General features: G+C 44.8%; 1 protein-coding gene across 1 annotated transcript in view; it reads right to left on the bottom strand.

Annotated features, from left to right (window-relative positions):
• Nucleotides 1-131: 131 nt before the first annotated feature.
• Nucleotides 132-14,686, bottom strand: part of LOC136627163 (zinc finger protein 154-like) — a 28,059-nt gene continuing 13,504 nt past the window's right edge. Inside the window, exons 8-9 of the mRNA XM_066602098.1 lie at nt 8,506-9,487; nt 132-861 (exon numbers count right to left, since the gene is read on the bottom strand). Of these exons, the coding sequence (XP_066458195.1) occupies nt 132-861; nt 8,506-9,487 (1,712 nt within the window). The remainder of the gene's footprint in view (nt 862-8,505; nt 9,488-14,686) is intronic.

Raw genomic sequence — 14,686 nt, forward strand, 5'->3', positions numbered from 1 at the left:
TCAGTTAGGGGATCGTTATGAATAATTTTGTAATTTTCTCTGTCATTAAGGATCCGTGACGCTTCCTCAAGGTAGTACGACTTATCCATAAGTACCACCCCCCCCCCCCCTTTGTCAGCTTGTTTGATGACTCAATCTTTATCGCTGGCCAATTTATTTATCAATTTATACTGTATGGTAGTCAAGTTGTTTTTTGTCTTAAAGGTATTGGTTCCTGCATTATCAACCAATTGTTTAAAGTTCGTTAGCACTTCATCATAAAACAACGTGATATTCGGTCGCTTGGATTCTATCGGATAAAATTTATTAGGTGGTTTCAATTCTGTATAAAGGGGAGATATATCTGTTGGGGAATCTAGAATTATCTCTTGTGGTGGAGGGTTATTTTTGTTAAGAGAAAAAAATCTCTTTAGGGTGAGTTTCCGCACAAACGTGTTTAAATCCACAAAGAGTTCAAATAGGGCAGGATTTTTAGATGGACTATATGACAGGCCCTTTGATAAGATGTCAAGTTCGCCTCGTGTGAGTTGATGTTTGGAAAGGTTAAAGACTCCCTTTTTCAATGCTTGTTCATTGGAGACTGTACCTTTGGTATCATTTTTATTGTCGTTTGTTTGAGGGTTCTTCCTATTTTTACGGCCTCCCCGTTTGCCCCTCCTTCTGGTCTTATAAGGTCTTGGGGGAGGGGCGATCTGTTCGGAGATGCATGAGGTTTGATGGTTTTTAGGGTGCTCGACCCATTCATCAGAAAATTTTTGGTTAGTGGCACTTTCCCTTTGGCATGGCTTATGACGGAACTTCGAGTGACCCTTATTCCTGGGGTGAGTCTCTCGGCTAAGGGAGACCGGGAGGACCTCTCCACTAAAAAAGATTTGGGTGAGGTGTTGGGCGTCAAATTAGAGGGGAGCACAGTGCTAACCTCAGTTTGGTTTTCTACGTTCCCTAAATGCTCTATTGGGTGTCGTTCTTGTATATCTAGACATCTAACTAAGTCAGTGGGGCTCCCTGAGATGTTGGCTAAAACAGGGGGTGGGTTGGACAACAACTGGTCAGGAGTGTCCAGTGCTTGGGGGGTGGGGGAGATGTCAATACTATTCTGGTTTTGTAAAGTATCAGTAGCCAAAGAACTCTTCACTAAAGTTGTAATTGCTGCGTTTGAAGGTATATTACCCTCTCTTGGTATGTTTTTAGGCAATTCTGTAGTTACAGGGGTATTGGGTTGTTTTTTAGAATGCTTTTTAGAATTATTGGTATACATTCTATTTGTTGTCCGTACATGCTGGGTAGCATGATGCAAATGTCGGTTATTAGGTTGTTCCTTATGGTGTGGTGTATTGTGCTTCCTCCAATTATTATGTCGATTAAGAGGTGGACACCCATAGATAGGTAGTTGTCTCCAATCTATGGACATAAGTGGAGGTGGTGAATCATAATATTGAAAGGGAGATATTAGATAATCTGAAGGATAGCAGTTCCCCATTAAACTATAACTGTAATTTCATCCCACGATATAATTCTCTCCATAAAGAGCTTAAACTGATCATGAAACAACATTGGCACATCCTTCGGTCGGATCCCCTACTATCACCAGAATTGTCTCCCCAACCCCAAATATTATTCAGAAAAAGTCGCACTTTAGCTAATATTTTAGCTCCCTCCCGTCCAAAACAATTTAACTCCATCAGAACAGTTTCTCGAACTCGCTCTTTAAAACCATCAGGAACCTATAAATGTGGTAAACACAATTGCAAATGTTGCACTATAATTTGCCACAAAAGAAAAGAGATAGAACCGGCCAATGGCAGTATTACATTCCCGATCCAACAACATCTAGATTGTGGTTCTGATTACATCATTTATCTCATCGAATGCCCATGCCCTCTCAGATATATAGGACGTACCATCAACTCTTTACGGTCTCGAGCTAATCAGCATAGATTTAATATTAAAAATAAATTTTTGAAACACAGTGTGTCCAAACACTTTTCCACACATCATAACGCCAACCCGTCTTTACTTAAAATCACCCCCATAGAACAAATTCCTGCAGGCAATTTTTCAATTTTAAAAGCAAAAGAAATGTTTCACATTTTCCATTTTAATACTCTAACCCCTTACGGGTTAAATGAAACGTTAGAGAAAATTTGATTTTACTGTATAAGGATTTTTATATTTATATTTACATGTATTTTTATTATGTATGCACAGTATTATCTCATGTATCCCCAGGGTATACCTAATTGGTAACATGTAAACGGTATACTGAGAATTGACATCACTAAGTGATATAACTTCTCCATATCCCAATGTTATGTAAAATACCATTGTTCATGAAATATCTATACCATAGTTTTCTCTGTGTTGAACACATATCCCCTAAACAAATCCTTTGGAAGCGTGTCGCGTTACTATGCGACGCTTTCCACGCCCCAAAGGTGATGTTACATCACATGACCCCGTCTAACACGCCCTATAGGCCCTTATGACGTAGGGATGTTGGTATCCCCTGGCAGCAGATAGCGCTCTAAGTTTGCGCGGCCATGTCTGTAAGGTGACCATGCTGTCACTCCTAAATTGGGATTCCACACCGAAGCCTTAGTATGTGAGTGTCTTCTGTGTAAGTGTTAGCGCATAGTGCTGCTTACGGAGTGGGGACATGCGGCCGCGCCCCCTCGGGCGCGGTCACATGGCTGGCGTGATTACGTTGTCACGTTCGTTCACCACTTCCCTATGATTTCCACCCTTACGCCTCGCTGCGTCATCACTTGTAAGTGTTAGCGCTTAGTTCCACTTACGGAGCGGGGACACGTGGCCACGCCCCTGGGCGCGGTCACGTGTCTGGCGTGATTACGTCATCACGTCCGTTCACAACTTCCATCCCAACCAGCTACGTCTCGCTGCATCATCATGCAGCTGAGCCACTGTTAGCCATTTTTGAATAGGGCAAAAATAGACACCGCTACGTCATCCCGCGGCGCCCTTTCTTTCCAAACGCGACCTCTGCTGAACGGAACAACACCCCCACACACCACATGAGAAGGTAATTACCCACTTCTTTTATTGTTATATATATTGTATATGTGCCATATTTTATCCTGTACTTGATGAAGGCCAGATTCCTACTGGCCGAAACACGTCTACCATCATTGTATGTAAATAAACCAGTGAAACGGATCGCCCTTTGCCGCAGGATTTTGTTACATGCTTTCTGGGACCGGAGGCGTCTACTCACGGACGCCTCCGTGAAGTAAGTTCATTCTTACGTCTAAACTATCAGCTAATTGGTACCCTATTCTCGAGCGCTGAGACTTTTTCTTTCTTCTTTACTGCATATTATTGCCCCCACCAATTTATTGGTTGGGGGTCATCTCAAGCCGCTCTGCAGCCTTCATCTATCTGCATGAACTGGGACCTCAGGATTCATCTCACTAAACCACAATTCATCGACTATGGTCATCTGAAATAGTGAGCGCTCCCTTCCTACAACTCTGTTGTAATGGAGGAGTCTAATAGGGACTTGTGGGTTTCTTGTAGTATTGGAAATGTTATGTTAGTTAAATAAGTCTCTAATTCTGCAGGGGAGTAGTTAGTTTGGGATTGATATAGATCGTAGTCGAATTGTTGGAATCTATCTAGGATATCTTTTGGGTCTGTAAGTATTGTACCCTCGGTTGATTTGATCCTAAGTACCGATGGGGGAGGTCTTGTCAGGCCATAAAGGCTAGTAGTTTACTAGATTGGTTGCCTAGTTCAAAGAAGGACTGTCGGGTAAAGAACAGGTTCCTTTGGGCCTTTTCTTTTAGGTATAGTAGATAATCCCAGCCTGCCTGTAACCACTTGTCTATTTTAGTGTCTAAGGGGTCAGAAATGAATTCTTTTTCTAGTAGTTGACATTGCTCCACTAGGTGTTCTCCTTCTCGTGCTGTGGCTTTTTTAATAAAAGAAATTCAGGATCTGAAGCAGCCCCTAAGATGAGGTTTAAACGCCTCCCATACCAACATCATGTCAGAGTGTGCTCCATGCGCCTCATAATATATTTGGATCTGGTCCGTTATACGGTCATTTGGGTCGACCAATAAGAGCCAGAATGGGTGTACTCTCACAGCCTTCTAATGGCGGTCGGGCCTGGGTTTTTAAGAATCATGCGAATTGGTGAGTGGTCTGAGGTCCCTCTTGGGAGGAATTCTATGAAGCCAACTTTTGGAAATAATGAGGGGGATCCGAATATATAATCTATACGACTAAGCGCATGGTTGTGGACTGCGTGGCAGAAAACGCCTGTTGGCAGGGGTGGAATACGCGCCATAAGTCTAGCCACCCTGTCACTGAGATCATAGAAGTTGAGCGGGTCAAATTCGTGTCTCCCTCCCTCCGAGCACCTCCTCCAAATCTATCCAGTAGGGGATCCGTTACCATGTTCATGTCTCCCATGCAGATAATCGTTGCATCTGGTGAGAATGAGGTAAATTGGATGCCATCTGCTAAGAGGGCTGTCAACGCTGGTGGTGGGTTATAGTAACATAGAAGGACATATGGGTCATTATTAATTTTGGATCTTACGAAGATGAATCTACCCTCTAAGTCTCTTTTTAGCTGTTCTACCTCCCATCTGAGCGACCTTCCTATTAGAATTAAAATTTGGACGCTAATTCTTTTATAATTTTACGTACGGAATCTAATTCTCTCACTTCCCGGTGTCATAGAAACTTAAAATTTTGCACGGGCATTGAATATGTCATAAATAGGAAAATTAATGGGTCCCAACTCGATTATTCAATTCTATGCGCAAAAGAATTAGCGTCCAAATTTTACGTACGGAATGTATTTTTCTCACTTTCCGGTGTCATAGAAACATGAAATTTGGTCCGAGCATTAATTATATCATAAATAGGAAAAGCTAATGGGTCCGAACTCGATTATTTAATTCTATGCGCAAAAGAATTAGCGTCCAAATTTTACGTACGGAATCTAATTCTCTCACTTTCCAGTGTCATAGAAACTCGAAATTTGGCAGGAGCATTGATTATGTCATAAATAGGAAAAGCTAATGGGTCCCAACTCATTTATTCAATTCTGTGCGCAAAAGAATTAGCGTCCACATTTTACGTATGGAATGAATTTTTCTCACTTTCCAGGGTCATAGAAATGTGAAATTTGGCACGAGCATTGATTATGTCATAAATAGGAAAAGCTAATGGGTCCCAACTCGATTATTCAATTCTATGCGCAAAAGAATTAGCGTCCCAATTTTACGTACGGAATGTATTTTTCTCACTTTCCGGTGTCATAGAAACATGAAATTTGGTCCGAGCATTAATTATATCATAAATAGGAAAAGCTAATGGGTCCGAACTCGATTATTTAATTCTATGCGCAAAAGAATTAGCGTCCAAATTTTACGTACGGAATCTAATTCTCTCACTTTCCAGTGTCATAGAAACTCGAAATTTGGCAGCAGCATTGATTATGTCATAAATAGGAAAAGCTAATGGGTCCCAACTCATTTATTCAATTCTGTGCGCAAAAGAATTAGCGTCCACATTTTACGTATGGAATGAATTTTTCTCACTTTCCAGGGTCATAGAAATGTGAAATTTGGCACGAGCATTGATTATGTCATAAATAGGAAAAGCTAATGGGTCCCAACTCGATTATTCAATTCTATGCGCAAAAGAATTAGCGTCCCAATTTTACGTACGGAATGTAATTTTCTCACTTTCCGGTGTCATAGAAACATGAAATATGGCACGAGCATTGATTATGTCATAAATTGGAAAAGCTAATGGGTCCTAACTCGATTATTCAATTCTAAGCGTAAAAGAACTAGCGTCCAAATTTTACGTACGGAATCTAATTCTCTCAGTTCTTGGTGTCATAGAAAAACGAAATTTGGAACGGGCATTGAATATGTCATAAATAGGAAAAGTTAATAGGAACCAACTTGATGATTCAATTCTAAGCGCAAAAGAATAAGCATCCATATTTTACGTACAAAATCTAATTCTTTCATTCTTGGTGTCATAGAAACTCGAAATTTGGCATGAGCATTGATTATGTGATAAATAGGAAAAGCTAATGGGTTCCAACTTGATTATTCAATTCTTAGCGCAAAATAATTAGCGTCCAAATTTTACGTACGGAATGTAAGTTTCTCACTTTCCGGTGTCATAGAAACGTGAAATTTGGCACGAGCATTGATTATGTCCTAAATAGGAAAAGCTAATGGGTCCCAACTTGATTATTCAATTCTATGCGCAAAAGAATTAGCGTCCAAATTTTACATACGGAATGTAATTCTCTCACTTCCTAATGTCATTTTATATAAAGGAAACGTCGCATGGTTACCTCCACGTGGTGTTTCCTGGGTAACGAAGGAGACTGCAAAATGGTGAATATATGGTTTTCCGGTATCTCTAAAGTAACCACAACTTCATAAGATTTTCCGTGTGAAAACCAGATAAACACCAGTACCAAATTAACTCGGGCGAAGCCGGGTATATCAGCTAGTATTATATATGTGGAACTTGTTTAAACTGTATCTGCTTGTGAGTATTTTATACCCTCTTTATAAAAATTGTTTTTTTTTATGAATAATGTCTGCATATAAGGATATCATTGGTCATATGTATATACTGAAAGTAGCTAATGATTGATAGATGAATATATTGTGTAAGATCTCTGAAATATCCCCCAGCCTTTATAAGGTTAGCTGGGAGGAGGGAGGATCCCTAGTGAGCGTAATGTATAAGGGCTATCAGCTGTTTTTAGAAGAACGTTTTAAATGTGTGTTCAAGCAATGGTATGTCAGATGTGACTGAGACCGCTGTGGCGGTGGAAATGTGTTACCTGTAAAGCCTGATCACTAAACTAAGGATATAGGGAATGCCTTTATACATCTATCTATACAAGTTGTAACTTTGAAGAGATAGTATGGCACAATAGTCCATATCAGGGTGATTGTTCTCAGTTACAGAAATCAAGTAATCTTGTAGATATGATAGCTTTTAATGGCTAACAAAAATATATGATGTTAAAGTGATTTTTTTTGGACCTGTGCGGGGCCCTTCCTTAGGCTTATAATGGAACAAATCTATAGCCATATTTTCTAAATACACATGATCACATGGGAGGGCAGGAACATGGCAGAGGGTGAGAGGGCACAGACAGGTTTGGATAACTAGCATTTAGATAAAGAACATGGGGAGATAAGCATAACAGTAAATAATTAGTCCAGTAACAAGGAATGTGAATTTCTACTTCAGACCTGCAAACAAGGAAAATTGAACAATATCTCTGCAGTCCCACCTATTGGATGGAAGCATTCCCTTAAATTATGTATGAGGTTTTAAAAAGTCTGTAAAACAATAATTGAGAATAGCAAGCCTTCTGGGTGCTCTCCTTGGGGGAGATACTACATCATCTCCAACCCACTCACCCCCAGGTGTCTCCACTCCCCCCTTCCCGGTGCTCTTAAGGACACCCCTCTTGACCTCCTTGCAAACAATTACATTCAATCAGCGCAGAACTTGAAAATGTAAATCGCAGATCGGGCAGATATTGTCAGTACAAATACATAAGATTATACTTCTTTATACATTATAGCCATTGAAGGGGTTAATCCTCTCTCTCAGGTAGGTGATTGGCGCAGAAAACCTTTGCTACATGAGTCTTACTAGATTACGGAGATGTGTGTCCGGGTATTGTTAGGCTTGAAGTCTAAGTAAGATCTTATGTATTTCTGTTGGCAGTATCTACCGGATTTGTAAATGTTTGCACCCCAATATGGACTATTATGTCTCAGCAGCTTTCCCAAGTTATCACTTATGTATAAAACTCTTGGCTCTCTTGAATTCTGTTAAGAGCTCACCTGAGTGTGAAACGTATAGGTGGCTTTCTTGCGCCCCAAGTTTTGGAGTCCTGTATAAATAAAGTCTGATATGTTACACTGAAGTTGTAGAACCTTTCCCATGTGATCACAGCTGTATATTACTGTGTGCGACTCTTCCTAGTATATGACCCTATAGTGATGAGATGGAGGGGAGACGCCCTTGCTGGGCTCAGCGGTGGAATACGGTTCTTATGGTTATCATTTATGAAAGGATCATTCTCAAAACAAAAAAATGTCCTAACAAATTCCCCAAAGTCCGGGATCGGCAGTGATTCTCCCCTCACTACTTATACACATAATGGGTACCAGCTCTCCCTCATCTCCATCAGTTCTGAGGAAACATCATCTGAAGGAAGAAGAAAGATCGGTCCAAACACAAACATGTAAGTTATACAAGTAAACTTTTATCAACAGTTAGAAACAAGTTTAGAGACGCAGTTATATGTATCAGTATGAAATATTCTATGTACACAGCTGATATAAAGGTGGGTTATCTGGATGCTATTTGTTTCTGGATAACGGATGTTTATTGGTAATTACATACATTTCTTACTCATCACTTAGTGCCCTAAATTACTTCCTTTTTCTTGTGTATGACATGTCAATTTACTTTTTACCTGTGTGACTTCTGATGTCTAAAAAGGTGTGCTTTCTGTGTAAAACATTTCCCACATTCTGAACAAGAAAATGGCTTCTCTCCTGTGTGAATTCTGTGATGATCAACAAGGGCTGATTTCTGTCTAAAACTTTTCCCACATTCTGAACAAGAAAACAGCTTCTTTCCTGTGTGAATTTTCTGATGTTTAAAAAGGCTTGATTTCGTTACAAACCATTTCCCACATTCTGAACAAGAAAATGACTTCTCTCCTGTGTGAATTCTCTGATGTTCAACAAGGGTTGGTTTCTGTCTAAAACTTTTCCCACAGTCTGAACAAAAAAATGGCTTCTCTCCTGTGTGAATTTTCTGATGTCTAAAAAGGCTTGATTTCGTTACAAAACATTTCCCACATTCTGAACAAGAAAACAGCTTCTTTCCTGTGTGAATTCTCTGATGTGTAAAAAGGCTTGATTTCGTTACAAAACATTTCCCACATTCTGAACAGGAAAAAGGTTTCTCTCCTGTGTGAATTCTCTGATGTGTAAAAAGGTATGCTTTCTGTGCAAAACATTTCCCACATTCTGAACAGGAAAAAGGTTTCTCTCCTGTGTGAATTCTCTGATGATCAACAAGGTTTGATTTCAATGCAAAACATTTCCCACATTCTGAACAAGAAAACGGCTTCTCTCCTGTGTGACTTCTCTGATGTGTAAGTAGATGTGATTTAACTCGGAAACGTTCTACACATTTTTTACATGAATACAGCTTCTTCCCTGTGTGGGTTTCTTGATGTTTTCCCCTTCTGCGACCTTTATCAGTGTGTGATGGATCAGAAGATGGGACCTGTATAAGAGGATCAGATGATGTATTTTGGCTGTGAAGGGCTGAGGGGATATCTGGGATAATGGCAGGTTCTTCATATGTATCTTGTGTGATACCACAATCCTCTGCTTTAGTATCTGCAGATATCAGATCTCCCTCTGAGCTCCCGGTACCGTCATCTGCAGAGAGTAAAGCTGATTATTCTTTAATACTACAAACCTTATAAATGATGCTGATCTTTTATAACATTTCTATACAAATAACAAGTCATGTAGCAAAATGTAATCATCATCTAAGGGTGCTTTTACACAGGCTGACAGCCGCTAGAGTAATCACTGAAAAGAGCCATTACGGATGACTGTCAGCCCATGTAAACATGGATCCTGACAGAGCGAGTGAGTGAGAATCGCTCACTCATCGAAGTCACTTGGTTTGCAGCTCACTTAAACACTAAGTGATTGTCGGTGCAGAAAACATCACCAGAAACTGCAGATGTGAATCGGGACTTACAAGCAAATTCTGGTTTTCCCCTCGTCATCGTGACAGCATACACCTGTTAGGACAGGAAGCGGAAAAAACACAAAAGGTAACTCCCACCACCGGCTCAGCAGTGTTTTCCTGTCCCTACAGGATAGTCCAAGTGGAGCCTCCAGGTGTATGCTGGAGGTGAACAAGAGAAGAAGACTTCCATGCAGCCTGTCCGCCCGTGGGGGGACGACTCTCTGTTCGGGCTGGCAGGGCTTGCACGGGTAAGACCCTACGAGGGGACCCTCACCCGCAGGATCTACCCAGCACTATTTCCCCTCGTGGAAATCCTGCCCCAGTACGCTGCCCAGAGGGGTAGTCGTACTGGCAGAAGCAGCCCCGGTACCTGAGGGCTCGGAACGCCGGCGTCTCCAGCAGGGATCCAGCACATTAGACAGAGGTATGCCAGCGTTGATAGGGGCGCTCAGGCCGGTCGGCGTGAGCGGCTCCATGTGTGTCTCCTAGTCGGCGGCGCTCGGGTGCGGGTCCGGTCGGCTTGCGCGCGGCAGCGGCTCCATGTGTGTCTCCTGGTCGGCGGCGTCCCTGTGTATGCGGCATATCCCCCGGGTCCGGCACGGTGGCGTGACGTCAGCGCGGCCGCGTCACGTGGGGGGGGGGCCTCTCTTAAAGGGGGCGTGTCGGCGCCAAATTCGAAAATTTAAAGGCTGGATTCCCCTGCATGTCTCCTGTCTGCACCTTACTGAAGATGTCAGCCAGAGAGGACGCTGAGAGCAGCCTGCTGGTGAGTAGACCTCCTGTGGGTCTTGTACCGGGGGGAGGAAGGGGAAAACAAGTATCATAGTGCTGGAAGTTTCCTTTTGCTGTCTCCGTCTCTTAGGACAGAGATGCGCAAAAGGTTAGAGAGGCCAAGAAGCAAGTGCGCAAATGTCCGGTTTGCTTGCGGCGGCTAGAAGAAGGCCACACCAAGCCACTATGTACGGAGAAAGTAGTCCGTGAAGAGGGCTCCTCTGGCATGTCGGACATCCGATCCATGATCCGCGAGGAGATTGAAGCCTCTCTCTCATCTCTTTCTCTTCCGCCCCCCACGAAAAGGGTGAGGCGGTCACGAATGGAAGAGTCAGACTCTGAGGAAGGACTCCTAGAAGATTCTCCCTGAGAATCCATGTCGCCTATGGAGGATACAAGAAAGTACTTCTTTTCATCGGCGGACCTGGGTCAGCTGTTAACCGCGGTCCGACGCACCATGCAGGTGGAGGAAGAGGTGCCGCAGCAGCCATCCTTTCAGGATAGCCTGTTCAGGGGGCTCCTACCGCAGCCCAAACCGGTTAACAATATCTTAAAACAGCTGATCCTGACAGAGTGGAAGCAGGCAGAACAAAAATTCTTCCTGTCCAAAGAATTTAAGGATCGGATGGTCTTCATACCAGAAGATATCGAGTTGCTGGAAACAGTCCCAAAGGTGGATCTGGCGGTTGCCAGGGTCTCAAAGAAAGCCGCCCTCCCCTTTGAGGACATTTCCCAACTGCGGGATCCACTAGATACCAGAGTGGATTCTGCGATGAAAAAGGCCTAGGAGGCTGCGGCCCTGACCGTTAAAGCCAACATCACGGCCACATCTGTGGCGAGATCTATGACAGTCTGGTTGGACCAACTTCAGACGCTGATTTCTCAGAGGGGCTCTAGGGAAGACATCTCCAACTACCTTTCCCTCCTCCAACAGGCAACCAGCTTTCTGGCAGACGCCTCTATGGAGTCGGTGAGGTTCGGGGCCCGTTCAGCAGCCCTCTCGAACACAGTCAGGAGGGCCGTCTGGGTTAAGGTCTGGACAGGGGATAACGCTTCGAAGAACAGGCTCTGTTCCCTGCCCTTCCAAGGACACAGAATCTTTGGGCCTTCCATACACTCCTAGAGAAGGCATCGGATAAGAGTCAGGGACTACCATTGGACAAAACCTTCAAGCGGCCTTCCTCCTCCTACCCTCCTCCCTTTGTTCCCTCCAGAACATACAAGGGGAAAGGGAAAACCGGACGCTGGTCCTATCCCAAAGGTGGAAAGGGTGAGAATCCGCCCTCCAGGAACCTACAAGTAGGGGGTAGGCTGAGGGGGTTCACCCTTAAATGGAGTGAGGTGACCTCCAATCCCTGGGCCTTACGCCTAGTCTCAGAAGGCTATAAAATTGAATTCTTCTCCCCTCCTCCCCGGAGGTTCGTGGTCACCCCCTGCCAGTCACCCTCGTCTGTTCAGGCCCTCCAGTTGGGGGGGTGCAGGAGCTGTTGTCCCTAGGGGCCATCACCCGGGTTCCCACAGAAGAACGGTTCAAGGGGTGTTACTCCCCCTTGTTTCTCGTTAAAAAACCTAACGGGTCCTATAGAACCATAATTAATCTGAGATTCCTGAATAAATCTATCTCATATCAAAGATTTAAAATGGAGTCGGTGCGGTCAGCAATCCCCTTAATCACACCAGATAGCGTCATGGCCACCGTGGATTTAAAGGACGCCTACTACCATGTCCCTATACACATAGATTCCCAGCAGTTTCTGCAATTTGCCCTGGTGATAGAGGGGTCAGTCTCTCACTTCCAGTTCACGTGCCTGCCGTTCGGGATTTCCTCCGCACCCCGGGTGTTCTCCAAACTGGTGTTAGAGATGGTGGCAGCGCTGAGGACTAACAAGGTGCTGATTGTCCCATACCTCGACGATTTCCGGATCATAGCAGGATCAGCTTCAGAACTCCGGTTCCAGGTCAACCTCACACTCCGTCTGTTCGAGTCGCTAGGCTGGATCATCAACTCCATTAAATCCAGACTTCTGCCCGAACAAAAGAAAAAATTCCTAGGAGTTATCCTGGACTCACACCACCAGTGTTCATCCCTTCCCCTAGAAAGGCAAAAAGCGATCCAGGACGAGTGTCGGGCACTTTCTCTAGCCACCAAAGTCTCCCTTAGGAGAGGCATGAGGGTCCTCGGCCTCATGACATCTTGCATCGGGGTAGTCCCTTGGGCCCAATTGCATTGTAGAACTCTCCAAGACTTTATCCTGAGCAACTGGGATAAATCACCCGCTTCCCTGGATCAGACAGTCGTCCTTACCCACAAAATAAGGTCCTCCTTCGAGTGGTGGATGTCTGTTTCCAACCTTGCCAGAGCCACGGTTTGGTACCACTCATACCCAGTATCCATCTTTACTGACGCGAGTGCAACTGGCTGGGGGGCCCACTTAGGCCGTCATTACGTCCAAGGGGGTTGGAACCAGGAGGAAGCTACTCAGTCCTCCAACTACAAAGAACTTTGCGCTGTCTGGAAGGCCATTCGGGGCCTCGAGACAGAGATCAGGGGTAGACACATTAAGATCTTCTCGGATAATATAACAACTGTGTCCCTCATTCGCCACCAGGGATCCACGCGGAACTCCCAACTCCAAGACCTGGCGGCGAAAGTTCTCGGGTGGATAGAGCAGCGGACAACTTCCGTCGCAGCGTTCCACGTAAGGGGCCCAGATACCTCCATGGCAGACCATCTCAGCCGCAGGAAGATAGATCCGGGGGAGTGGACTCTACATCCACACGCTTTCCAGCTTATTATAGAAAGATGGGGGACACCAAAGGTGGACTTGTTCGCCTCTCGGGAGAACACCAAGTGTCCCCGGTATTTCTCCAGGGGAGCAGACGGGGGCTCCCTGGGAATAGACGCACTGTCCCAGGCTTGGGATTGGGACCTTGCATACGCCTTCCCACCTATCCCCCTGATCCCTCTGGTCCTAAGGAAAATTCAGGGGTCCCCGGGCTCCGTTATCCTGGTGGCCCCATTCTGGCCCAAGAGACCCTGGTTCCCGCTCCTGGCCGCTCTCTCAACACGGGATCCACTACATCTGACGCAGAGAGACGACCTCCTTCAGCAGGGTCCCCTGATAAGCCCGAAGGTCCGACAGTTCAGACTGGCGGCCTGGAAGCTGAGCGGGTAAAATACCTGAGCCAGGGCCTATCAGGGAGGGTGACCACTACTTTATGTGAGAGCCTCAAGAAATCCACCAGAAATATATATACTAGGGTGTGGGACACCTTCTCTAGGTGGTTGGGGCATAGTATTCATTACCTCCAACAGCCAGACATTAACAAGATATTGGAGTTCCTACAGGATGGATTAGATATGGGGCTAAGACCTAGTACCCTTAAGGTCCAGGTGGCCGCCCTTGGGGCCTTCTTTGACTCCCCTTTAGGCGACCATAGGCTAATTAAAAAATATCTTAAAGGGGCAGTCAGACTTCACCCCTTTATAAGGGAAACCATGCCCCCATGGGACCTGAACCTAGTTTTACAGGCCCTCTGCGCACACCCCTTTGAGCCCCTGGAGGATCTATCAGTTAAGATCCTCTCCTATAAGGTTGCTTTTCTAGTTGCCATCACATCCGCCAGACGGATTGGGGAAATCCAATCCCTCTCTATTAGGGCTCCGTATATGACCACCTTCCCGGATAAAATAGAGTTCAGGCCTGACCCTTTTTTTCAACCGAAAGTTCTCACGGACTTTCATAGGGAACAGCGAATAGTACTTTCCTCCTTCTGCCAGGAAACCCGTAACACCACGGAACAGAGGTTCCATAATCTAGATGTTAGACGAGCAGTCCTGAAGTATTTGGAGGTCACACATTCCTTCAGGAAGTCTAACAACCTCTTTATTCAATTTCAGGGTCCACGCAGAGGAGGGGCTGCTACTAAGAACTCCTTAGCGCGTTGGGTCAGGAGGGCCATAGAAGAGGCGTACAGATCCCAGGGAATCCCACTCCCGGGTGACGTTAGAGCCCATTCCATTAGGGCGGTCGCCTGTTCCTGGGCAGAGAGAGCCCAGGCGACAACCGACCAGATCTGCAGAGCCGCCACATGGTCAAGCACGC

This window comes from Eleutherodactylus coqui, chromosome 5 (assembly GCF_035609145.1).
Source record: "Eleutherodactylus coqui strain aEleCoq1 chromosome 5, aEleCoq1.hap1, whole genome shotgun sequence".
Classification (NCBI taxonomy): Eukaryota; Metazoa; Chordata; class Amphibia; order Anura; family Eleutherodactylidae; genus Eleutherodactylus; species Eleutherodactylus coqui.